Source organism: Microtus pennsylvanicus, chromosome 5 (assembly GCF_037038515.1).
Source record: "Microtus pennsylvanicus isolate mMicPen1 chromosome 5, mMicPen1.hap1, whole genome shotgun sequence".
Classification (NCBI taxonomy): Eukaryota; Metazoa; Chordata; class Mammalia; order Rodentia; family Cricetidae; genus Microtus; species Microtus pennsylvanicus.
Window position 1 is genome coordinate 95036540 of NC_134583.1, and position 27495 is coordinate 95064034.

A 27495-nucleotide genomic window follows, 5' to 3' on the forward strand; every position below is an offset into this window, starting at 1 on the left:
TTACATGTTTGCTAACAATCTATAAAATTGAAATTGGGCGGAACATTGTTAAAGATTCTACAGATTTAATAACTTTTAGCCCTATAAGTTGCAATCATTTCTCTCAAGATCATGCCTTTATAGAAAATATCAAAGTACATGTTGCTTGATAATGTGATGTTCAATTTAACTTCTTAATCTTTTTGTAACTTTTGACACGTTGATACAGAGCATTCTTTGATTCTCTAGTAACCCTAATGGAGAACAGCACAGACATGACAGGGTTCATCCTGCTGGGACTTACTGATGACCAAGCCCTGGAGCTTCCTCTCTTTATCATCTTCCTCCTCATCTATACCATCACCGTGATGGGGAACCTGGGGATGATCCTGCTTATTGTCCTGGACTCTCAACTCCATACTCCCATGTATATTTTCCTTGGTAATCTATCACTGGTGGACTTCTGTTACTCTTCAGGAGTCACTCCGAAAGTTATGGCTGGGTTTCTAGTAGGAGACAAAGTCATGTCCTACAATGACTGTGCTACTCAGATGTTCTTTGTTACTGGCTTTGCTACTGTAGAAAATTACCTCTTGGCCTCAATGGCCTATGATCGCTATGCAGCCGTGTGTAAGCCGCTACACTATACTACCACCATGACTACAGGTGTGTGTGTATGCATGATTGCAGGCTGCTATGCCTGTGGCTTCATGAATGCCTGCATCTACACTGGGGATGCATTCAGTCTCTCCTTCTGTGAGCCCTATGTAGTGCATCATTTCTTCTGTGATATTCCAGCAGTAATGGTACTCTCTTGTTTTGATAAACACATGAATGAGCTGATTCTTGTTTGTGTAGCCAGTTTCAATATCTTCTTTGCTCTCATTGTCATCTTAATATCCTACCTAATGATCTTTATCACAATCCTAAGGATGCACTCAGCAGCAGGGCATCAGAAGGCCATTTCCACCTGTGCATCCCATTTTACTGCTGTTTTTATTTTCTATGGTACTGTAATTTTTATGTACTTGCAGCCTAGCTCCAGTCATGCCATGGACACTGACAAAACTGTATCTGTGTTCTATACCATGGTCATCCCCATGTTGAACCCCCTGGTCTACAGTCTGAGGAACAAGGAAGTCAAGAGTGCGTTCAGAAAGATTGTTTTCAGGGCAAAATAGCATTTACAATACTGATTTTACACATTTGAGGTGTGCAATTTCTGGATTTATTTCTCTCACATGTTTTCCCATCGAATCATATTTAATTTGTTATCTATCTATCTATCTATCTATCTATCTATCTATCTATCTACCTATCTATCCATCACTTGTCTGTCTGTGTGTGCATGTGTGTGTGCGCGCATGTATAAGTGTACAATGTGTGACAGGCATTTCAGAGAACTGATTTGAAGGTTAAAGTACAACTGGTGAAAGGCAGTCTCTTTTTCTACCACACAGGTTCTGAGGATCAAACAGGCTCTCAGCTTAGGCAAACAGCACCTTTACTCACTAAGTCAACTTTAATCACATTAAAAAATTCTCATGTTGAAAGGAAATTCCAGTTTCTCACACTGCATGGGTCAGTGTGTAAGTACAGAAATGACAGCATAGGCTTAGCTCAAGCTGGACTATAGAAGGATTTCTGGCAGACAGATAAAAGCCCAAGGTCAGTATTCATCAGGAACCTACAAACACTTGGGGTTCTGTAAGAAAGTCATTTTTTTTGGTTTTTTGAGACAGGGTTTCTCTGTAGCTTTGGTCCCCGTCCCGGAACTAGCTCTTGTAGACCAGGCTGGCCTCAAACTCCCAGAGATCCGCCTGCCTCTGCCTCCCGAGTGCTGGGATTAAAGGCGTGCGCCACCACCGCCCGGCTAAGAAAGTCATTTTTCTTGGCTATAAATGCCATTGTATATAAAAATCCATGCTGGCTTCTAGACTCTTTCAATCCCTACTCGTACATACTTGCTATGCATTTCAAAGTCTAGTCTAGAATTCTGGCCCTTTTCACCTTTCTTCCTCCTCCGCTATGATAGCTCCCAGGCTGTTGTGTGTAGCTGGTTTCCCTCCTCCAAGATATCAGTTGGTTCCCTATATAAGGCAAAATTATTCCCTTGTCCTCACTAATGCCGCTATTCTCTCTCTTGCTATTCTTACTTCTTTTAAAGATACCCTTGACCATGTCTAGTCTGCTTCTTATTCTTTCTGCTTTGGACTCTTTCAGATACATCTGACTATTTTATCTCTTATTTACAACAAAAACTAATCCCCCATTCATGGAGCAGTGATTTCTATGGTTTCTCTGATATGACCTGACTTACAAAAACCAACTCTGAGTTCAGTTACCTGAAGTGATACCTAACAGGAATACAGGTATATTCAGAGTCGTAATATCCAAGTGAGACTGCTAATGGTACTGGGGTTTTCTTATCAAACACAAATAAGATACACATCAGTTAGCAATTCATTTCTACCTGTGTTGCTGCAAATGTTTGTAGGATAAGAACACAATACAGACTATGCATTGGAGCCCACTGAAAGTCCTTTATGTTGGAGGGCATATGGACATAGATGTGGCCAATTTTTGGAAGAAATGTACTTTGCTTTTATATGGTTGTTTTATGCTCTATTTTGACTGTATTAAGTAATACTTTAGTAATAAATTTATTCTTGACAAATTTATTAGCAAATCCATGGATTATCAGCAATGAAGAGGGTGATATGCATGGATTAGTGTTTTGAAATAAATTTAAGTTACATGGCAAAACAGTGTCAGGATTAAAAACAGAAGAAAAGAAAGATCAATAGAAAAATTCAGTAACAAGGATGTCCCAACCTATGTCTTTCTGAGAGCTTATAATAATATTTCTGAAAGGAACTCCTCCTGGAAGCTGTGGGATCAGCAAAGATTTGCCCTGATCAATATGGGTGCCCATCATTCAAACTGAGAAGGCTCATTGAAGTAAAAACTGAAGTAAAAACTCCCTCCTTTCTCTCCTTTTCTGCCTCTCTCCATCTCTCTTTCCCTCCTTCCACTTCTTCTCTCTTTCTTCCTATTGTTGTCTGAGAGAGACGTCTCTCTTCTGTCACTTCTAGATAGTGGAGCTACCAGCTCACAAGTCCTTGATCTCTCCCCCTTCCCATTTCTCAGTTCTTTGAAGTGTGTCTTAATTAAACCATTAGCCTTCCTGGTTTCCAGCCTTCACAGAAAACACAGTGGGTGTTGGGGACCAGAGTAGAGTCTCGGGGATTTAGAAATATAGTAAAGAATATGAAGATGCAAATAAAAATAATAAAATGGAGAAGCGTATAAGATAGTATCAGAAGGGAATTCCAGTGAGTACTGAAAATTCGCCCGCATTTAATTTCCAACTGCTCAAAATACCCCTGACCCCAAAAGGAAGGTATAAGACAAAAGACTGCATTAATATGATACGAGGAAATGAACATACTAATTGAAGGTCATGGGTTGCATTCATAGTTAGACATTCTGTTGCTACAACAAAATAAGTCATGCTTATACCCTAGACCAAAACATTCTGTAGGCAAACCACTCCCTGGAATCCTTAAGGGAACTGCATCTTTAGACTTTTGTTTGAGGAAGGAACAGATCTACTTCTCTAATCCTGGAGCACAAGGTCTGGTTATTAGCCACACCTGTTGACAATAACTTTGAGAGAGCAGAACTCTCTGACAGACATCTAGGTGGGAACTTTGTTTGAGGTAGAAGCACAATAACCTTGAAGGAACTAGAGGTAAGTTCCAAGTCTTTAACCTTTGGTCAATGTGGAAATAGGATCATATTTTCGGGCCTCCACAAGTGGGTAATTTTGGCTTCTATAATTAAGTGAACTTATGGCAAAATATCTTGTAAGTCTACACATGGGAATTCTTCCCTATTGGCTGTAGACTGCTCATCCTTAAACAGTCAATATATATTACCTCCCCTAAAGATCTTGGAACATTGAGAAAGAGGGGTCAGAAAGGCTGTTAAGTGTCAGAGGTTGAGAGGACTTCTGGGAAACAGTGTCTTCTAGGTATGACAAGACTTCTAGACATGCCCATGAATTCACTGCAGTTGAAGTTACTTGCATAATGTCCATATAAGAGTGGGCCCCTCAATATTTCATACTGGAAAAGAAAAAGGCTCATGGGGCTCTACCCATCTCTGATGACTATTAGCAGTTAATATTGAATAAGGTATTATATTTTTCAATTACAAGTTGCTCAGTTTCAGTAAGTAACTTTGTACCAACACTCATATAAGCAAACTTATTTTAACTCTGTGACTGACACATAAAAGATATGAAAGTAGTTCAGATCCAGAAAGACAAACATCCTATGTACTCAATCATAAGTGGCTTTTAGACATAAAGCAAAGAAAACCAGCCTACAATTCACAACCCAAATAAACCTAGACAATAATGATGACCCTAAGAGAGACATACATGGGTCTAATCTATATGGGAAGTAGAAAACGACAAGATCTCCTGAGTTAATTGGGAGCATAGGGAGCATGGAAGAGGGTAGAAGGGGAGGGGAGAAGAAAGGAGGGAAGCAAAGAAAAATGTATAGCTCAATAAAATCAATAAAAAGTTTAAAAAGTCACTAGGCGGAAAAAGGGAGAAAAAGATATGAAAGTAGCAAGGAAACTTGTTGGGAATAAGGGTTTCATTGGGATAAGAAGGGTAATAATGCATAAGAAGGACTAAAATGCAGCATATGGATGGATAAAACATGGATAAAACAGCTTTTTTATTCTAATTTTTAAATTTATTTTGTAGACCAATCACAGTTCCCCCTTCCTTCCATCCTCCTGCTCCTCTGCCCATCCATACCTCATCCACACTTCAGAAAGGGTAAGCCTTCTCATAGGAAGTCAACAAAGCCTGGCACATCAAGTTGAGGCAGGGAACAACTTTCCCCACCTGCATCAAGACTGAGCAAGGTATCCTATTATAGGAAATAGGCTCCAATAAGCCAGCACATGCACCAGGGATAGATCCTGGTCCCATTGCCAGGGAACCCTCAAAGACACCCTGAGCTTCAAATCATTGCCATCTTTCTAACTGCAAATTCTTTATTCACAACATTGCTCACTAAATGCAATAAAACATGATCAATGGACCTAACAGAACATTAATAACCAATGATTTGAATTAATAACAAAACATTCCATTAAACAAACTGGGTGACATCACAAATGAATTCTAACAAGCATTAAAAACTTTTTCCAAATTTTACTGTTATCATAAAAAATGAAATCATATGAATACAAGCAACAACATATAGACTGAATAGAATGTATGATATATTTTGGAACATACACACACACACACACAAATACAAAGAAAAAGAGGACAGAGCATTGATTTTTGAGAGAAATTAGGAGAAATAAGAAAGGAAATCGGAAGTAGAAAGTACTAAGGGATTGTCTAGATTAATCTGTGTCTGCAGGGGATGACCTTGATGTATTGGAAGGCTTGGGCACTGTGGATGGCATCCTTCTCTCGTAAGAACGTAGAAATGTAAGGACATGGAAATGTAAGGACATAAAAAAATTTTCAAAAAGCATTGTTAGGTCAGGAGCTTGTTGAGACACCGGTTCTGAGCTTTTTGCAAAATCACAAGAATTAGCTGGAAAAACCAACTGTTTCTGGCAGCTACTAGCTTTATTGTCTAGACAGGAGCAGAAAAATAACTGCTTGGAGGGAGGACAAGGGGCATACACAGAAGCAGAAGTAACCACTTAAAGGAGGAAAAGGGTATACAGAAATAGTTCATACGCTGTACTCAGCAAAGCTAACCCCCTTGACCCTGGATAAACTTGTGATTAATGTGAGAATGAATTCCCTGTAATGATAGTCTATAACCAGGAATTGTGACCCAAATTAAGTATCTAACCTTTAAGTTGCTTTTATCAGTATTTTCTGTTACAGCAACAGGAAAGGAAGCCAAGATAGGGCACTGTTGTTAGGGTTTCTGTCCTGCCGTGTCCCAAAGAAATCACACAGAGGTCTACATTAGTTATAAACTTGTTGTCCCATTAGCTCAGGCTTCTTATTAACTTATATATTATATATATTATATATATATATACTATATGTATAAACATACGTATACTATATGTATACTATATGTATAAACATATGTATACATATTTATAACTATATGTATAAACATATGTATATATATATATAACTTATATTAGCTCATTATTCTCATCTATGCTAGTCATGTGGCTCATTACCTTATTCAGCAAGGCAGTCACATCTTACTTCTTTTGTGGCTGGGTCATGAGTCCAGACTAGGACTTCCTTCTTCCCAGAATTCTCCTTTTCTCATTGACCCACCTCTACTTCCTATCTGGTTGTCCTACCTATACTTCCTGCCTGGCTACTGGCCAATCAATGTTTATTTAAAATATAACAGGATACAGATCATTGTCCCACACCAGGGCACAATAATGGAAGATGGCACAATGAATGGGGAAGTGGAAGCTTAATATCTCTCGTGAATATAGATAAAAATTCCTCAACATGTTACTTATGAACTAAATCAAGAAGTGTATTAGAAAAAGTACTTGTCATGATCAAATGGGATATTGATATGGGATTCCCCTCTGTATGCCATGAATATGTTTTATTACCATTGCAAATAAATAAGCTGCTTTGGTCTATAGCAGGGCAGAATATAGCCAAGCTGGAAGAAATATATATAGAGAAAGTAGGTGGAGCCAAAGAAAAGCCATGTAGCAGATGAAGGAGACAGATGCTAAAAGGAACCTTACTAGTAGACCTTGTGGCAATACAAAATAATAGAAATGGGTTAATTTAAGATATAAGAACTTAGGTAGGAACATACCTAAGCTGTTGGCCAAACAGCATTGTAATTAATATAGTTTCTGTGTGATTATTTGGGCCTGGGTGGCAGGAAAATGAACGAGCAGTCTCCAGTTGCAGGAAATGTCCCAAAAATTAATAAAGCAGAGATTCTAGAATTAAATCTGTATATTCATAGCCATGTGTTGCTTGGCCATTTCCCAAGAGAACACATGGCAACTTCAATGAATGAAACAAGGAGACTAAGATATCTATATGAAGAATAAAACTACATACACCTCAGCTTTCCAACTACAACGTTATCTTCAAAATAAAAAAATGAATTAAAAGAAAGACACAAGCTATGAAAATACTAAAGGAAAATATAGGGGAGACACTTGAGAACACTACACTACAATGGATGGAGTGTTTTCAGTTTTTTAAATTGTTTCATTTAATAATTAAAAACAAATGACAAAACAAATAGAAACAAACAAAAATATGACTTTGAATGTAGAAAGAACCTGATTTGCAAAGAAAATAGTCTACAGAATAAGAAAAAATTACAAAATAGGAAACAATAGCAAATTTTACATCTGTAAAGGTATTTCTGATTTTCAGAGTAGAAAAATAATTACACAGTCCATAGAAAACTGATGAATGTGGGCTATGGTGAGCTGCCTCTGTGGATAAAGGAGCTGCTTTTCAAGCTGATGGTCTTTGTTTAAATTCTGGGACTTATATGCAGGAAGGAGAGAACTGGCTTCTACAAGTTATTCTCAGAGGTCTATACACAAACATCATAGATGAGTAAATAAATACATAATAACACATAAATGTATTAAAAATTTAAAAAAATATTGGTCAATATAAATTAGCATATTTTTTGTAAAAAGTGAAACACAATATTCTGTATAGTACTATAAAGGACATTACATAAAAATAATCAAGAATCATTAATATTATAGCAAGTTACAGTTGGCTAGGAACAAGAAGCTGAGATGTGTTATTGGGCACAAAGGTTACTATAGATAACAATGATGTATTATGTTTTTGGAAAGACTAGAAGAAATGAAAATTCTAGAATGAAGGATTTTGAAAGTTTTTTACTTAGACTAGAAGAAATGAAAAGAAAATTTTAGAACAAAGGATTTTGAAAGTTTTTACCATAAAGAAATAGTGCTTAAGCAGACAGACATTCTTAATCTACATTGAACTTTTACAAAAGACGTTATGTATAGAAATATTGCACATGGTACCTCATTTAATATGTATGACTTTTATATTTTCATTATCTATTAAAAAGGAAATTTAACTTCTAACATACAGAAACTAGTTTGCTCCCCAAGGTAGGTTAATTGCTTTTCTCTTAAGAAGACAGAATGCACATCTTCAGATACACTCTAGGGGAACTCTCCAGAGCTCTCTAAGTGTCTGTAATTCTCTACTTCTCTATGCACTAGCCTCTGAAATCCCAATGTGGCACACCAGGGGACATACTGCTTGCTATTATCATCAGATGTTTATTTTCTGAATGGCAGTAATTTTTAACACATGCAGGTCTTTGAACTAACCTGAAGATCAGCTATGGGCCTTCAAGTAAGCTGAAGGAAAACACTCAAAAAAAATCCCATTGATTAACTCCTCTCTGGCAAATTCTTTATGGGTTTTCTTACAGACTTTATTTTTTTATATGCAGACACAACCTGTGAACTATGGGAGAGGGGTAATCTTGTCTGGTTTCCTGTAGTATGTATTCATTATAAGGAGGTAAGTGACTCTTCCAAAGGAAGAGGAGTAATACATGGTGAATTAAGAGCTTACTCTTTGCAGAAGTTCTGTCTTACCCTCTTCTTTTAGACAAGATTGAAACATTGATTGGGGGATAATGCTCTTCTACATTGTAAAGATTTGTCACTTGTATTAGTTTAATAAAACACTAATTGGCCAGTAGCCAGGCAGAATGTGTAGGTGGGGAAACCAGAGTAAGAGATACTGGTAAGAGGAAAGGCAGAGATAGAGGCTTCACCCAGAATAAGAGGAAGCAAGATGAGAATGCCCTACTGCAAAAAGGTACCAAGCCACATGGCTAAATATAGATAAGAATTATGCATTAATTTAAGTTATAAGAGGTTGTTAATAATAAGCCCAAGCAATAGGCCTAAGAGTTAATAATTAATAAAGGCCTTTGTGTGTTTATTTGGGACTAATAAGCTTCCATCTACATTAGTGAGAAGTATAATTCCTGAAAAGAAATGGGCTATGTATACCTACTACAAGTTACTTGAAAACAGTTGTTTAAAAAGAGTTTTGAGGACTAAAACAATTTAAAAGCTAAGGGTTGCTTTTCCAAAACTGAGTCTAGGTATAGATGTCAACATACTGCAAAAGACAATGATTCATATAATAAGTTATTCTCAGAGTATAAAATGTAATTTTGTTGATGTAGCTTTATTTTCATCACTATATGTTAAATTTACTTGGAGATTAAAAAACAATCAAAATATACAAACCCAGAAGATAAAATAATCTTTCTGTACACAGATAAAGGATTAGAAATAAGCAAATATTCTCTCAACCACATTTTAACACCTATGTTATGAGCTCAGGCTCATTGCTGGATGGAAGCTTTAACTCTTGCATCTTGAGTGTTTTTCATACTGCTTACAAAAACTAAGATTACCATTAACCTCTTAGTTTTTAGTTTTTTCCTACAAATAATGTAGGAAACAGTACTTTCATTTCTACTTTTCACAAACACTCATACACACAAACACAGCCTTTGTAGATAATATAGCAAATGATAGAAGGTATCATATGACATAGGACTGGCGTTTTCAGGGTATATGTATATAATTAAAGTGGACAAATGTTCATGTAAATAATCACAGGGAAATAACAGAGTGAATAGTCTTCCAAATATGTGAAGCCAAACAAGAAAGTTTAAGTATTGTTAGACCATAAGAACACTATGTCTATGAGATAAACAAAGCTCATATGCTAGGAACTTGGGCTCCAGAATCTCTGTTCTTTCTGTGGGGTGATGTTCAGAGAAAAGTAAAACTAAAAATTAGCAAAAGAGGAATGTATTGCCTAAAATTATTGATTATAATAATGAAACTTTTAAAAAGAATGGTGACAAACATTGATATTCTTAGAGTAAAAACAAACTAAGATTCATGACAAGGCACAGAAAATCCCAGGGACCCAAATGCAGAAAGGGCAATTTGGAGTAAAAGTTTTCAAGATTTAAGCTTACTCAGAACTAAAGCCCTGTATGCTATTTTCATATAGTAATGACAATATCAGTAGTACTCACTAAGGCTTGCTTATTAACCATTTTCTTTTTTATAATTTTTATTGATTTTATTGAAGTATACATTTTTCTTTGCTCCCCTCCCTTACTTCACTTCCTCTTCCCTTTCCTTCAACCCTCTCACATGGTCCTCATGCTCCCAATTTAATCAAGAGATCTTGTCTTTTTCCACTTCCCATGTAGACTTGATCCATGTATTTCACTCTTAGGGTTCTCAATGTTGTCTAGGTTCTCTGGGATTGTGAAACTACAGGCTGGTTTCCTTTCTTTTATGTCTAAAAGCTACTTATGAGTGAGCACATATGGTATTTGTTTTTCTGGGTCTGGGTTACCTCACTCAGTATTATGTGTTCTAGCTCCATCCATTTGCCTGCAAATGTCAAGATGTCATTATTTTTTCTGCTGTGTAATACTCCATTGTGTATATATATATCTCAATTTCCTTATCCATTATTTGGTCAAGAGGCATTTACGTTGTTTCCAGGTTCTGGCTATGAGAAATAATGCTGCTATGAACATCGTTGAGCACATGTCCTTGTGGTATGATTGAGCATTCTTTAGGTATATCCCCAAAAGTGATATTGATCTCCAAAATATACAAGGAACTCAAGAAATTGGTCATCAAAAGAACCCAATAAAAAATGGAGTATAAACCTAAACTGAGAATTCTCAACAGATAAATCTAAAATGACTGAAAGACATTTAAGAAAATGCCCAATATCCATAGCCATCAGAGAAATTCAAATCAAAAGAACTCTGAGTTTCCATCTTATGCCTGTAAGAATGGCCAAGATCAAAAACATTTATGGCAACTTATGCTGGAAAGGATGCATTACCTTTGATACACTATTATACTTTCACAATAATACCCCAAATAGGTCTTTATTTTGTAGATGGCTATACTGTGTTTAGAAGAGTTAGGTACTTTCTAGGTAGTCATTGGATGATCTCAATATGTATCTCTTCTAAGAACTTGAGCTCTCTGGGTTTAAGTTAATGTTTTTTTTCATTATAAACTGCTTCTGAGGTTGAACACTTTTCTAACATACCTGTAAGTTAAAAAAATCTATTATGTACAATATTTAGAAATATTGATTCAAGATAAAGCCTTAGTTGAACTAATCATAACTTCTTGGTTCTGGTTATATCCTTATCAATGTATGGAGATTTGCTACATTAAAAGCATGACAATGTGTGTGCCAAGAAAAGTTAAACTGCAATTAAAGCTCATTACTCCATTCAGAACCTTTTAGTACTCAGAACAAACATTTCACAGTTTTGGAGAACTCATTTACTTGACTTTTAATGAGAACAACTATGTAGTAACCAAGATTATATTTAAATTATAATTAAAATTAATATATAACTTAATTACACTCAGTTCACTGAAAATAAACAGAAGAAAAAATATTCATTATAGTTAAGGTAAATTATTTTTGATCATTAGCTTGCAATGGGTGAAAATATTCAAAACAAAAATTGAAAATTATGTTATTCAAATATGTAGGAAATTTTTATCTCTTTTACTTCAAAATTTAGATGGATCTAGCAATTTATCAAAGTCATTATGTCATTGACAGAGAACAGGATGTTTCTATAGTTTTTTTTTTTTTTAGCAGAGTAGCCAGTAATGTTAGTTCAAGAAAAGTGAACTGGCACATAGATAAATTAAAATGAATCATTTCACACATTTATTAAGCTTTCTGCAACTGGTTAAAACACACATATAATTTATATAAATAATTTTTATTTTGGTAGAAAATTAATTATGATTTTACAGATTCTAATTTTTTAAGAACCTATTCTTAAAGTTTTTTAAAAAAATAATTCTATGTGTATTGCTGCTTTACCTACATGTATGTCTGTGCACCATGTGTGTCTCATGCTTGAAGTAGTTAGAAGAAGATGTCAGATCCCCTGGTACTGGAATTACAGACAGTTGTGAACTGTCATATAGGTGCTGAGTCATTTGGAATAGAAAGCCAGTACTTACAACTGCTGAAACATCTCTCCTGCCCCTTATTTGTCTCTCTTTTTAAAAATTGTTTAAGGCCTCCTGTTGACTAACTGATATCATTGATGGAGAACAAGACAGAAGTGACATTGTTCGTCTTTCTGGGACTCACTAATGACCCACACCTGCAACTTCCCCTCTTCATCATCTTCCTCCTCATCTATACCATCACCCTGGTGGGGAACCTAGGGATGTTCCTATTGATTCTCTTTGACTCTCGGCTTCACACTCCCATGTACATTTTTCTCAGTAACCTGTCTTTAGTGGACTTCTGTTACTCTTCAACGGTCACTCCAAAGGTCATAGCTGGATTCCTTTCAGGAGACAAGATCATGTCCTACAATGCTTGTGCCTCTCAGATTTTCTTTTTTGCAACCTTTGCCAATGTGGAAAACTACCTTTTGGTCTCAATGGCCTATGATCGTTATGTAGCAGTATGTAAGCCCCTACACTATGCCACCACCATAACAACAAATGTATGTGCATGTTTAGTCATTGGATGCTTTATCTGTGGTTTCCTGAATGCTTCCATCTATACTGCAAATGTTTTAACTCTCTCCTTCTGTGTGTACAATGTGGTCCATCATTTTTTCTGTGATATTCCAGCAGTCATGCTTGTATCTTGCTCTGATAGACATGTCAATGAACTAGTTCTTATTTATGTGGCCAGCTTCAATATCTTTTTTGCTCTTATACTTATCTTAATATCCTACACATTCATTTTTGCCAACATTCTAAAGATGAACTCTGTTGCAGCATATCGCAAAGCTCTCTCTACTTGTGCATCCCATTTCACAGCTGTCTCCATTTTCTATGGGACACTCATATTCATGTACTTGCAGCCCAGCTCCAGTCACTCCATGGACACTGACAAAATTGTATCTGTCTTTTACACCATGGTCATACCCATGTTGAACCCTCTAGTCTACAGCCTAAGGAATAAGGAAGTGAAGAGTGCATTCACAAAGATTGTATTGAGGTCAAAATAATGCTGAAGCTTTAATTTTAACTCTTTGGGATACACACCAACCATCTGGAATAATTTCTCTCTTCTTAACTCTATACTGAATCACATATTTCCCTGTTACATTGAATTCAATAACTTGAAGTGACAACTTTATCCCTGCAATGTGTGTTCCTGTCAAAAAGATGATGTTTTGTTCAGAGGAGTGAAACCTGAATAAAATATGTGTGATAAATTTAGGATAGATTGTGAAATACCTAAATTATTACATTATCATAATTAATCACTTTTTATGCAATATTTTCCTGTTACATCAATATAAATCTAGGTATACAGGTACATTGAGCAAACAGTTAAAGGGACGACTTATACAAATGGATGTCAGAAAATTCTCAGAATAAAATGTAACATTAATTTGTATTATATGCCTACCTTTGTGTTCATTTAATTGTGCTAATTTCATAGAGATATCCAAATGAACATAGAAAACATTTAATGTTGTTTAATGACTAGAATATGAGGTTATATTTAAAGAGTTCTACTTGAAACAAGCAGAGTTACCTTAAAAATGTCAGGTTTCCTCATCATCTAACCCAAGGAGTACTGATCTGGATAAACTAGCAAATTGTGGAAAAAGGAGTTACCTCCTTCTTTAAATTAGTTATTAAGTGATATTTATCCCCTTTCTTCTCCCATACCCACTCATTTTCTCAGTTTCCAAGAATACAATAATTACAGTTTTCCCTCATCATTGTCAGGTATTTGAGCTCAAGTTGATTCATTCAGCTCTACCTCCGGACTATTTGTCATAGAACTGGTTCAACATAGGTCTTACCATCTTTCCTAATCTCATGAATTTAGAGCAAAAACAATTAATCTGCAAAGTTTGGGAGATTACTCAGTGGATAAAGAGCTTGCTGTACAAATACGAGTTTTGATCCCTAGCAGTTATGAGAAATCTGATAAGTATGCCCAGTATCTGGAATCCTGGGATATGATTAACATAACTACTACATATAATTTTAGTGAGAACCCATATTCTGCTACTGAGTAAGAGTTCAAAAGAAATAAAATGAGTTTGGACCCAACAACAAATCATGGCAGTACACAATCCTTCCAGTGGTTATCATAATACTCAGGGAATGGAAAGAAAATTTAAATGTTCTCAGGTGATGGTACAATAAAGAAAATATAGTACTCAAATATTTTATATATAATAATGATCCATACAAATATTCAATTATTTATAAACAACATTAATGTGACTTGAGATCAATAAGGCTTAATCAGCAGTAGGGAGAATATGGAACAGAAGATAGTTAGGTAAATGAAGGGTGTGTGAAACCACCAGGTAGAAACCTACTTCTTTTTGCTTCAGTTTTTTTCTTTTTTTAGGATTATAACATAATTATATCATTTATTACTCCTCTTTCCTACTTCCAAACTTTTACGTATACCCCCTCTATTGTCTTGCAAATTCATAGCCCATTTGTTATTGCATGCATACATGAGTATATATATGTTTATATTCCTAAATATGCCAGTTATGTCCATTTAATATTACTTGTATGTATGTTTTCATGCCTTGGTACTGGATGTCAAATTGGGAAGCTGCTCCCTAGGTAAAACTACTTTTACAATCCTAATTTTCTCAGGTGCCTATAGCTGTTTCAGTAGGCTTGAGGCACTGTGGGTCCACTTTGGCATGTTCATTGTTATTGATCAATCATGTAGCTGATGCTTCATGGACGTAGGATTTGATGTTACTAGGAGACAGAATCTCATAGCAAACTCCCTGATTCTGTATCTTACACTCATTCCACATCCTCTTCAACAATATTTCTGAGACATAAGGGCATGAGTGTTTTGTATATGTATTTACTAGGATGGGGTTTCACAACTGTGCATTTTCATTGGTTATGGTTCTTGGTCCTCATGGGAGGAGACTGATGGGGAATATCAGGATGCAAGTAAAATCATATGGAAATTAGCAAAAGGGGGGAACTTTAGGATGAAGATAGAGAGATAGAAGAGAGAGGTGTATAAAACAACTATTATGAAGTCTGAAAAAGTCATAAGGAGCCATATTATTAATTATTTACTCAAACAAACCCTACCATATACATAATTATATATATATATATATATACATATATAGTCATACACACACACACACACACACACACACACACACACATATATATATATATATATATATATATATATATATATATATATATATATATATAATCAAAAACACTTTTTTTCATATGGGTTGACAATGGTTCCTCCAAAAGCCAAAGTCTATCTAACAGAAACATTAATACTAGAAATGAAAAAATTATTTTGAGTTGTTGGACAATAATATTCAAGAGACACCCAAACCATACAATCTGCTGTTGTTGCCTTCATCCCCCCCCCCCTTAGAGGTGAAAAGATAGTAACTATTGCTGGTATTTATGCACTTCAGAAACAGAGACCGTAAACCCCTGATCTGAAACCGACCTGAATATCCCCCCAGACTAATTTTCATCATACCAGAAGGCACCATGAACGTTTCAAAAGGATGGAGACAACCAAGAATCCTATCCACATATGATGTCTATAACCCACATAAAATACTAACATTGCATAGTAACCCTGAGGGTGCAATAGTGACAAGAATACTTTGGTGGTAACCAACAATTTTCTAATTACACTTGAGACCCTGTCAACAAGAAGGATACCATTCCTGGTTTTCAAATCCTAGATAACCATTTAGTGCTAGTTAAGTTATGGTTGTTTCAAGAAAACTCTAGATCTCCTAATTCACTAAACCAGCATAGCCCCTAACAACAATACATAAAAAAAATTACCTGAGACCCACAGGTAGGTGTAGATACCTACTTGTTTATAACCTAATGAAAACCTACAAGCAAAAAGGAGAATGCTTTAGAGGGCAGATATCCTGTGTTGCTAAATAGTGTGGCTCTTAAAAACTTAAATTACAAAATTCCCAGGACTGATTGTGAAATATTGCCCTATGAATTTTTGGTCGGAGAGTATTTGGAGGCCCTTAAAACTATACAGACTCTTGTTATTCCTCTTGGTTACTCAGTATAAATAGTGGATAAGACTTTATTGTTGAAGATAGTATTTCCATTTGTTGTAACATAAAGAAATTAGACTGAAACTGAGCACCACAGTTCTAGATGGTGCCAGAAGCCTTCAGTTGTCTTCCATAGCTTTGAATACAATGAACAACAATACACACCTACCAGACAAGATACACTGGTGCAAACATAGATTGGCTATGGGGGTAACTTAAAGTCCTCTGGATTTGAAGCCTATTCTATAAAATGGAATTCATGTATGACACTACTAGTATAATAGAAAAAGAAAAAAATGACTAAAGAGGTCTTGGAGGTCAATAGACTGCTAATATTTTGCTAAACTGATATGGTGACAAATCACTTTCTAATTTTTTGTTTTTACAACAGTAGAAAAACACTACACCTCAGTCTTAACCTTAGAAAAATGCTACTCACTGCCTTAATCACGTAAGTTTCTTTTTGCTATGAATGATGCTGAATAAGGAGACTTATGATTGCTAAAGTTGCTAAGAATAAATGACATTGAGTTTTCATCTCTAAAAAGGGCATTTATTTTACTCACTCAAAGGCTCAGAAAACATCACAGAGAAAGAGGCAGAATGTATGTGAGTACCAGAAAACAGAGAGATCTGGAAAGTGTCTTCAGAATGGCATAACCATTGCAATTGTGAACTTACAATAGTTGTGGCTACCTGAACTTTCTTGCACTGAACTGGACCTTTCAATGTCTGTATGGCTAGGCTATTGCTGGATTCTGGGGGATCGACCATCATATTCTTCAGTTGTGTACCCAATGGTGAGTCCTGAAGGCACCAATGGATAGTTCCAAACTTAAGGCTACACACATAGTCTCTGGTCAAACTCAATGAATCCTCAAAGTCATGAATGTGAAAAGGAAACTTTTGGGAATCAGAAAGTGAAGGAAGACAAGTTAGAATGTGGTGAGAGTAATAAGAATGCATAATATACAATAATTAGTTTGTCAAAGAATAGATTTTTTTAATGAAACATAAAACAGAGAAAAGAAAGGTCTCATGTTTTTTCATTAATTTACACAATTTCATTTATCAGTTAAAAACCTTAATTTAAAAAATATAACAACATTTTTGGTCCCTGCAGGCAGGTTAATTGTCTCTTCCTTAGAAAATCTGGATAAGAATTCTTCAAGTAATCTCATGGGGAAATCTCCAGAGTTCACCATATCTGTGTAAATCCCCTCGCTCTGGCCTCTAAATCCCAAAATGACTCCAAATCTCATTGTTTAGAAAAGACATCCTGCAGGGAATGACTCACTGGACAATATTAATCATCTGATTGAATTCCTTGTGAATAAAAAAGTGCCTTCTACTTACCTGAAGTCTTGCTGTGAACTTTTAGCCTGCATCAAAGAAATTTCTAAATATAAAAGTTACATTGATGGACATTTCTACTATCGGTGTATAATGATTATGCAAAATAATGAGTTTCATGAAGACATTTTCTAAATGGATATAATGTACATTGCTCATATTCACTGCTAAGTTACTGATATTTGAATTACTCCATCTTTGTAAATAGCTACCTACTCCATATTACTTGCCAAAATACTGCATGGTATAAGAGAAGAAATTGTATCATACCCATTTTACCAATAAGGAGCAAGTAAGTGATTCTTCCCAGGGCAACAAAATTGAGAGAATTCATGTTGATTTGAAACTTGATCCATGCTTGTGTTCTTCTGCCAGTTTTCTTTGTATTGGAGAAGTTGGAATACCTATAATAGAATTGTAGCAATATTAAGTAGCTAATCTTATGACTTTAAAATTATTCTGTATTGTATGTTGTTTTGGTGTTCTCAGAATGCTTTGCTTTTATGGTATGTTTTCACTTAAATGGGAAACACACTTGAAATTCATATAACTACAAGCTGCCTGCATCTGATATAAGTTATATGAAAATGAGATGTTCAAGACTATTTTTTAAAAAACATTGAGATGAGAGTAGGACACAAATGTCTTAATGTATATCATGGAGACTTTATTGGTTTATTTTATAAATTGTAGTTCTTTCAACCACTAAATACAGGCAGGCTGAAAATGGTTTATGCTCTGTATAACTTTTCATCTCATTGAGAGTTAAAACAGATAAAAATAAGAAAGGTGAATGAAACTTTGCCAAGCTGTAAAGGGTCATAATAAATTATAAACTAATAATCCTCAAGCTTAATTTCAAAGTTATTTTAATCTCATGCTTACTTTTGGAAAGTTGTTTAACATTTTGAACCTGGATCCTATCCTATAGTTTCTGTGTAACTTCTGAAATCCTAAATTTACTTGCCAATGTATATAGTAATACCTAACACACACACACACACACACACACACACGGGGGGGGGGAGATTTATAAACAACTCCTTCACTAATGTTTGTAGCAAATGCTAACTGTCATCGTTTGTGTTAAAATTGGGTATCATGATATCTTCAAGGACAGGCTAGTAGATGAGCTTGTTAAAGATTGTTGATAAAGATAGTGGTAAATAATAGTAGTCAATTTGGATAGTAGTCAATTTGGGGTAGACATCCTACTGGGGTTTTCAAAACAGAAAGAATATTTGAAATAATTTTTGCTGTAGAAGTACAGTTTCAAATAATTGTTTTTAAAACTATGAAGCTTTGAAATAAATAGATCTGTGGTAAATACAATTTACCACTGATCTGTAATTTAGCCTATTTTATACCACTAATAAAATAAAGAATGGATTTTAAGAGGTCATGGCTCTTAAAGTAAAATACAGACTTCAAGGAAAAATTAATATATTCTAAATGAAACTATAAAAAGACAATACTATTCTTTGAGTAAAGGTAGAGAAACCCTAGAGAGCATTGAAACACTCAATGGCTGGAATGTGGGAGAAAAGACAAAATGGAAAATGAAGTCTCAAGACTTCAAGACTGACATGCAAGTGAAGCCCTGCACTAAATTTAGTATTTGCCTTGCTCTAACTATTGTGAAGTCCCGTGCCCCATCCTAATACTAGTTTGATGGCATCCAGCACACTCCTGTCATATGTGTTTTATGTACTGAATTAAAATTGGGTTTTACATAAAGGTAACTGTCTTTATTCTGTGGATGGAAAATGATGTTCACAGAAATGGGGCTACAGTGACTCCGACATAGAAAGTAATTGCTCAAATATTTGTCTTTTTCAGTAGTGTCTCTGCCAAACCACTTGATTCATTCACTCAGAAAAACTGTATTTTAGGTTGATCTCATTCCCATAACTCCAACCATCCCTCCAAAACTACTCTTCACAAGAGTTAAACAACTCAATAAATTCATAAGTTTATGATGTAACTATGAATTCTCAACACATAAAGATATTGGTGATGGTGAAAATCTGTCTGAGATAGTGAAGATTAGACATCATTATCTCCTTGTTTGTTTGACTTTGTTATGTGATAATATTTTATCTATCTCAATCTAATCTAATTAAGAAATTTTAAATTCATTAAAAACACTTTTGCTTTTAAGAGAAGGATCATTTGGAGTTTTTTTTTGTATTTGCAATGAAAGGAAACTGTATGGTGAAAATATGAAACTACCACTTGGTCAGTCACTTTATTAATTCACTATGAAAATGTAAATACTGACTTCCATGAAAGGTGACAAAAGAGTAATTATGAATTCAGGTGGTTGGATGTGATTTAAATTCATTTCAAACTGAGAGTTAACAGACACAGAATCATTTAATTGTTGGCATGAGTCCAAAGAAAACAGTGCCAATCAATAGTTTAGTAACTAGAATAAGTTGCTTAACCTCCTGTACCTTATAATTTACATAAAAGTGACAATCAAGCAAATTTATATATTCTTAAGAAGAGGCAGTAAACATACTTCAAATATGTTCAAATAGTTCTTAGGTGAACTATATGGGAGTATCATCAGTTCTGAGTTCAAGAGAGATTACTTGGCAAAAGATTCAGCCAAACAAGTAATTTCTATTAAATTATTAAATTGTCAACATCTCAATTTATAAAGTTTAAAAATTCTGTACATTATCTATTATGATTCTTCATTTTGTAGAATAAATAGCACTATATAATTAGTGCATTCAACTTGATTCTGATGTCTGGGCTTTCTCTGAAGAAGTTTAAGGCACAAGTCATACCTCAATGGCTTCTAGACATAATTTACACTTTTCATATCATTTTCTTTTATTGTTCTTTCCCTCTAGTTCTTATGCCACAGAGAATTCAGTGATCTCAAATGAGCTGGATGGAGAACAGGACAGAGGTGTCATACTTCTTCCTGTTAGGACTCACTAATGCCCCAGATCTGCAGCTTCCCCTTTTCATCACCTTCCTGTTCATTTACACCATCACCGTGGTGGGCAACCTGGGGATGATCCTGCTGATTGTCCTGGACTCTCAGCTTCACACTCCCATGTACTTTTTTCTAGGTAACCTGTCTCTCGTGGATTTTTGTTATTCTTCAGCTGTTACTCCAACAGTGATGACTGGACTTCTTAGAGGGAGGAAGGTCATGTCCTACAACGACTGTGCTACACAGATGTTCTGTTTCACTGCCTTTGCCAGCGTGGAAAACTACTTGCTAGCCTCAATGGCATATGATCGTTATGCAGCAGTGTCTAAGCCCCTACACTATTCCACCACCATGACTCCAAGTGTTTGTGCATGGCTGGTCATAGGCTGCTATATCCTAGGTTTCCTAAATGCTTCCATCTACACTGGAGACGCATTCAGTCTCTCTTTCTGTGAATCCAATGTGGTCCATCATTTTTTTTGTGATATTCCTGCAGTTATGGTTCTTTCTTGCTCAGATAGACATATTAACGAGCTGCTTCTTGTTTATGTAGTGAGCTTCAATATTTTTTTTGCTATCATAGTCATCTGGATATCTTACATATTCATTTTTATCACCATCCTACGAATGCGCACAGCTGCAGGACATCGCAAGGCTGTATCTACCTGTGCCTCCCATTTTACTGCAGTCTCTATCTTCTATGGGACAGTCATCTTCATGTATTTACAGCCCAGCTCCAGTCATTCCATGGACACAGACAAAATTGCATCTGTGTTCTACACCATGGTTATCCCAATGCTAAACCCTGTGGTCTACAGTCTAAGAAACAAAGAGGTCAAGAATGCATTATTAAAGCTAAAGAACACATTCATATTTTGGAAAGAAACTAATCTTTAGGAAAATTTCATTTCTACACTATTGGGAATGCCAACCATGGATTTATTTCTCTCTGATCTTCTTTATCTATTGAGTTACATTTGTGGTCCATTTTGAAGTTCTAAGGTGACTGTTTTGGCATATGCAGTGACTGATTTCTGCTAAAACAGGACACTATATACCTAGAAAGACATAACTGAAATGCAATAGCTAATGTGTCTGGAGGTCAAGATTCCAAAACCCTCATCCACACTGATATATTCACTTATCTTGCTGGTATATTTGTCACATGTCAATGAAAATGTAAGACAAATACTTAAAGAAGTCCATGAAATAAATTTATACAGGTCTCCCATGATACAGACACACAGGGATATGCTGATTTTATGGAGTTAAATATAATATGGTTACTGTAGAAGTTATTTCATGTGTTAATTTGAATGTCTTACTGGATGCCCAAATAGCATGATGTTTTTTTTTTGTGAGAGTGGCCTCTCAAATGTCTAATATTGATAAAGTAAGTTTATAAAAATATATAATTTAGATAAGTGGCCATGGTCTAATCCATTGATGTGTCAACAGAATAGAAATAAAATTCTAATTAAGTAAATGTGATAAATTATTAAAATAAAATGCTCGTTTTGATGGTATGTATCATTGATAAGATACATAAGTCTAGTATGTCATATAAATGGCTAATTTCTGTTTGACTGAGTCATTTCATACAACAAATGCATTCATGCTTTAATTTTGGAACAAAAATTTATAAGAACATGTTGGAGAATAAAAACATTTAAACATACAAGAATATTACTATAAACATTCAAGTTTAGATCAGCAATGATTACATGGAATTCTTGACCCTGTCAACCTTATGAGTTTCATAATAGCTTCTCAGTAAATACATGTTAAGTGGTTGAATAAAACAAGCAAACATTGGAATAAATTGTACACATATACCGAAGCTTTGAATTATCAGCTATGATAGTTAATTGGGCATAATATTACTTTCTAGATCAATATACTATGCATTAAGAGACCACACACACATGCACATACACATGTGTATGTGCTCTATTTCACTGAAACATTTTTATTCAGTAGACTTAATTATCATTCTTTACTTTTAAGCGAAGTGATTTCCTGGAATTCTTTTAATGCATTGGACCATTTTGAACCCTGTAATTTTTCTAGTAATGTATCATAAATAGCAAGGCATAGTTTGAACAAGAACCACTTCCAACGCATAAAAACATTAGATATGAACTTTTTAAATTATTTATATTTGTTTATATATTTCCAAATATTTTTATATATAAACCATACAATTAATTATGATTGTTCAAAGTTTTTAGTAGAATATATGTACTACCATGTTTGTCAAAGTAAATAGAGTACCACCAATATAATAGTATTAAGATAATGAGGGATGTAAAGGTAGCTCATCAGTTAAAGAGTGTGCACTGTTCTTGCAGAGGACATGAGTTTGGTTACTGCCACCAATATTGGGTAGCTCAAAGCCTCCTGTAACTTTACCTTCAAAGGATCTGTTGGTCTCTTCTGGCCTTCATAGGTATCTGCTCACATGTGATTAAAATATAATGTTCATAATTTTATTTTTAATGTTCAAATGTTCATTAGTATATAAAATCAACCTACAAGATTTTGTATCCATGTGTAATTTGTTATTCCATTCATAAAGTAATAGTTCTCAAAATTCCAGGATGTTATAGATGTTCCAGTTAGTGCTGGGTATACACTGTAAATTGTGAATCTCTGTAGTAACCTCTATTTTATGCAAAAAGCAGCATTTTTTGATGATGAGTAAGATACAGTTACCTTTGGGTATAAGGGTAAGTATTTAGAACCGAGTTGGAAGCTACATTGATTTAGACAATCAGAAGTAGTAAGTTCTCCTGTGGTTCTATGATCTCTCCAACCATAGGTTCCTGACTGACTTTACAGTATCAGTTGTAAGTTTCCTCCTCTTGAGTAGACCTTAAGTCTATTGAGACCCTGTTGGTTGCTCCCAAAATACTTGTGTCCGTATTACAAAATTACATATGTCTTTCAATTTGGTCTTCCTTGGCTGCTTACATAGTACCTTCTCACACTATAAAAGCTTGTCCTTAGGGAGCAGGCTTCCAGGTCACCACCAGCTTTATTTCTCCAAGTTCTGTATCTGAAGTATATGGTGCCTTCATCAATAAGGTCTTATTTTCACATTCTAGGAAACAGCAATAGCTTATATTGTTTGAGAGAATCTCTTGGAATCCCTAATTGAGAGCTGAAAGGGAGATTTTCCATGTCCAGCCCTGAAGTTTTGTTAGCTATCCCATTCTGGAGGGATCATTATCACCCCATGTGGGCTAAGTTCACTTAAACTACTCTCTCTCTCTCTCTCTCTCTCTCTCTCTCTCTCTCTCTCTCTCTCTCTCTCTCACCCAAACAATCACAAACACACACAGAGACACACCAAGAGCTATGTGACTTCTTTGAGGAATATTCTTTTTACTTCTTTACTCTACTCAGAAAATTATTTTTTCTTTTTTAATGTTTTTAATTGATTTTATTGAGTTATATGTTTTTCTCTGTTCTCATCCCTTCCTCTCTCCTCTCCTTCAACCCTCTTCCATGGTCCTGATGCTTCCAATTTACTCAGGTGATCTTGTCTTTTTATACTTCCCATGTAGATTAGATCTATATATGTCTCTCTTAGTGTCCTCATTGTTGTAAAGTTTGTCTGGAATTGTTATTTGTAGGCAGGTTATCTTTGAATTATGTTTAAAACCATTTATGAGTGAGTACATATGATAATTGTCTTTCTGGGTCTGGGTTACCTCACTCATTATGTTCTCTAGCTCCATCCATTTGCCTGCAAATTTGAAGATGTCATTATTTTTTTCTGCTGTGTATACTTCATTGTGTAAATTCCACACTTTCCTTATCCATTCTTCAGTCAAGGAGCATTTAGGTTGTTTCCAGGTTCTGGCTATCACAAACAATGTTGCTATGAACATAGTTGAGCACATGTCCTTGTGGTACAATTGAACGTCCTTTGAATATATACCCAAAAGAGATATTGCTGGGTCTTGGGGAAGGTTGTTTACTAATTTTCTGAGAAATAATCATATTGATATCCAAAGGGGATGTACCAGCTTTTACTCCCACCAGAAATGCAGGAGTGTTCCCTTTACCCCACAACCTCACCAGCATAAGTTTTCATCAGTCTTTTTGATCTTGGCCATTCTTACAGGTGTAAGGTGGAATCTCTGATTTGCATTTCTCTGATGACTAAGGATGACACACAACGTTAGAATGATACTTATTGAGTCATTTAATGCACTACTTATATTATTAAAACCCATACTAATTCTGGTTTCTGAAGTTACCCTTCTGTCTGTAAGAGCGTTTTTGTTGTTGTTGTTTATTTGTTTTCCTAGGGAAAAAGGAAGCATTACTTTAAAAATGTGTGTTTAAATGATTTTTTGTTTTTTTTCTAAAAAAACATTAGCAATAGTTCCTTTTAATCATTTTATTTGTACTTTTTATGTCATTAGAGTACTTAGTCTTCATTGAACCTGTATTGATTTAGAATCACTATGGATATAAACCTTCAGTTTTATCTATGAAGTTATATCTAGATAGTATCATTTGAAAGAGAAAGATCACTCTGACTGTGGGTACCGTCCAATGAACTATTATTTAAGCATAAGTGAAGAGTAGATTTTGGGTGGGTCCCAGAATTTATCTGTGTTTCTCCTAACTATAGATGTGCCGTTATCACACAGACCATCATCTTATGTTTTCCTAAGATTACAACATTTAGCAGACCAGAAACCTCCACAGGAGCAGGTATGAGAGAGCAATGTCCAGGAGAGTAGGCCTGAGCAAGTGATCTTTGTGGGAGCAGGCCCAAGCAAGCAATCTCTGTGGGAATAGGACTAATGTCTTTCAGAATTGCGTAGTGACTTCTAGGAGTGCCAAGTGACCTCTGGGAACTCTGAGTGACCTCTGAGATGACAGGAACCATGGCCTCGACTCCACCATGGGAAACAATCATCTGAGCTTTGTCTCTACTGGCACCTGGAAGAATGATAACCAGATAAACAGCCCCAACTACACCAACCAGAGGAAAAATGGGTAGACAAGGTAAGAACACACTCAACACCAAAAAGAGTAACACAACACCAACAAAAACTATGACAACAAGACTTGAACACCTCAGTACAGATGAAGCAGAAAAAAATGACCTAAAATTAACCTTAGGAGAATATTTGAGGCCCTTAAAGATGAAATAAAAAATTCTCTTAAAGAAATGAAAGAAACGACATATATATATATATATATATATATATATATATATATATATATATATACTACTCCTGGGCATATTCTCAAAGGGCTCTTAACTACAGGGATTATCAATGTTCACTGACATCATATTCATAATTTCTAGGAAATGAAAGCATCCTAGATATCCACAAGATAATGAATATGTGTTGAAAATGTAGTTCATTTTTATAATAGAATATTATTTAGTTGTTAAGAAAAATGAAATTTGAGGTAAAGAGATGACATCAGAAACAGTCAATCTGAGTGAGGCAACCCAGATTTAGAAACACAAGAATTGTCTCTTTTATAGCATATAGCCTCTTTTAAGCTTTAGATATGTGTGTTTCATTTATTACAACCATGGAGGTTAAGAAGCTGGTAAATAGCCAGGGAGTGGGGAGGGGAAGAGCAATAGAATATAGTGTTATAAAATAATAAAGAGAAAACCAGAGGAAAGAATTAACTGGGAGATTGGAATGGGAGTGAAGGGAATAAATATGGGGAGGGACAATTGACACTAAAGATATTTCCAAAGCTATGTGCAGAACAACTACTGTAAATGATTTCTAAAATATACACATATATGAAAGGGATAGAAATTGCATTATAATATGTGGGGGAAGAAAAATTCCCACGTAAACTTATATATTAGTTAGTGAGACCCCTACTACCCAAAATTGGTCAGAGCTTTACGCAGTCTTTGGCCAAAGGGGATCCATAGACCTCTCTAAACCTCACAGTTTATTGTTAATGCTATTGGTCATCTTTCTAACTTGACAGTAAGGCCCTACTCCTGAAGACAACAATTACTTATGTTGTCTAACATCTAATATCTACTGGAACAAATGGAGAAATTAAACTGTTGCCTAACTAGAAGCTTCACCCCTAATGACTAGAGTTCATAGTTTGCCAGGTACTACCCATGCTACCAGAGGAGAAAAGCAATCATCAGCCTGACATAAGTACAAATTCTGAGAGACAGCACAGTGACTTGCCTGCAGGATATACTGGTGCATTAGTGACGCAAATAGTATGAGAGAAGCCAAAAACATTTGGATTGGATTTTAGGTTCTCTGCATGACATGGAACCTATGCTTGACAAACCTAAAGGGGCCAAGAACCTATGATTGGTAAGCATGGGCCCTAGGGGAAAACATACTATTATTAATGAACACAGCAATGAAATGACCATGATGGATTATGATATACCTGTAGATCATTACATTGGTCAACCCTCATCATAGAAATTTCTTCTTTCACTAAAATCACTAATAATTAACTGAGAGCAACAATTGGACAATTGCAGAATGTGAGAGACTTTGCAGCACTAATCCTTAAGAGGGGTATCTTTACAAACTTTCAAGGCTAAGGAATCACTGTGGAAGAAGAGACAGAAAATTTGTAAAATTCAGAGCAACCTCTGCAGGAGCAGACCTGAACCAAAAATCTCTGCCAGAGCAGGCCTGAGGCAGCAATCCTCACAGGAGCAGGTACAGGGGAGTGAACCACTGAGGGAGGAGGCCCAAGCCAGAGACCTCTGCAGGTTCAGGACTGAGGCAGCGACCTCTGAGGGAGCAGGCCTGAGCCAGATAAGTCTAAGGGACAGGGCCCAAGCCAGGGACCTCTGCAGGAGCAGGCCCAGGCCGGGACATCTATGGGAACAGGCTTGAGCTAGTGAGCTCTGTTGGAGCAGCCCTAAATCAGCAATCTCCGCCTGGAGCAGGCCTGAGGCAGCGACCTCCACAGGAGCAAGTACAAGGGAGCCACTGATGAGGGAGTGAGCCTAAGCCAACCTCT

General features: G+C 35.6%; 3 protein-coding genes across 3 annotated transcripts; all 3 read left to right on the top strand.

Moving 5' to 3' along the window:
• Nucleotides 1–233: 233 nt before the first annotated feature.
• Nucleotides 234–1160, top strand: LOC142851114 (olfactory receptor 5B3-like). Its single transcript, XM_075975022.1, has one exon. It carries the CDS (start codon nt 237–239, stop codon nt 1158–1160), a length of 924 nt encoding a protein of 307 aa, XP_075831137.1. The 5' UTR covers nt 234–236.
• An 11031-nt stretch (nt 1161–12191) lies between these two features.
• LOC142851116 (olfactory receptor 5B3-like) lies at nt 12192–13118 on the top strand. The gene has a single exon (XM_075975023.1). The coding sequence runs from the start codon at nt 12195–12197 to the stop codon at nt 13116–13118; it is 924 nt and encodes a 307-aa protein (XP_075831138.1). The 5' UTR covers nt 12192–12194.
• Nucleotides 13119–20430: 7312 nt separating this feature from the next.
• LOC142851394 (olfactory receptor 5B2-like) lies at nt 20431–21384 on the top strand. The gene has a single exon (XM_075975246.1). The coding sequence runs from the start codon at nt 20431–20433 to the stop codon at nt 21382–21384; it is 954 nt and encodes a 317-aa protein (XP_075831361.1).
• The last annotated feature ends 6111 nt before the right edge of the window (nt 21385–27495 follow it).

Excerpts from the sequence above, each read along its gene's own strand:
- LOC142851114 (XM_075975022.1), top strand. The coding sequence starts at position 237 with ATGGAGAACAGCACAGACATGACAGGGTTCATCCTGCTGGGACTTACT.
- LOC142851116 (XM_075975023.1), top strand. The coding sequence starts at position 12,195 with ATGGAGAACAAGACAGAAGTGACATTGTTCGTCTTTCTGGGACTCACT.
- LOC142851394 (XM_075975246.1), top strand. The coding sequence starts at position 20,431 with ATGAGCTGGATGGAGAACAGGACAGAGGTGTCATACTTCTTCCTGTTA.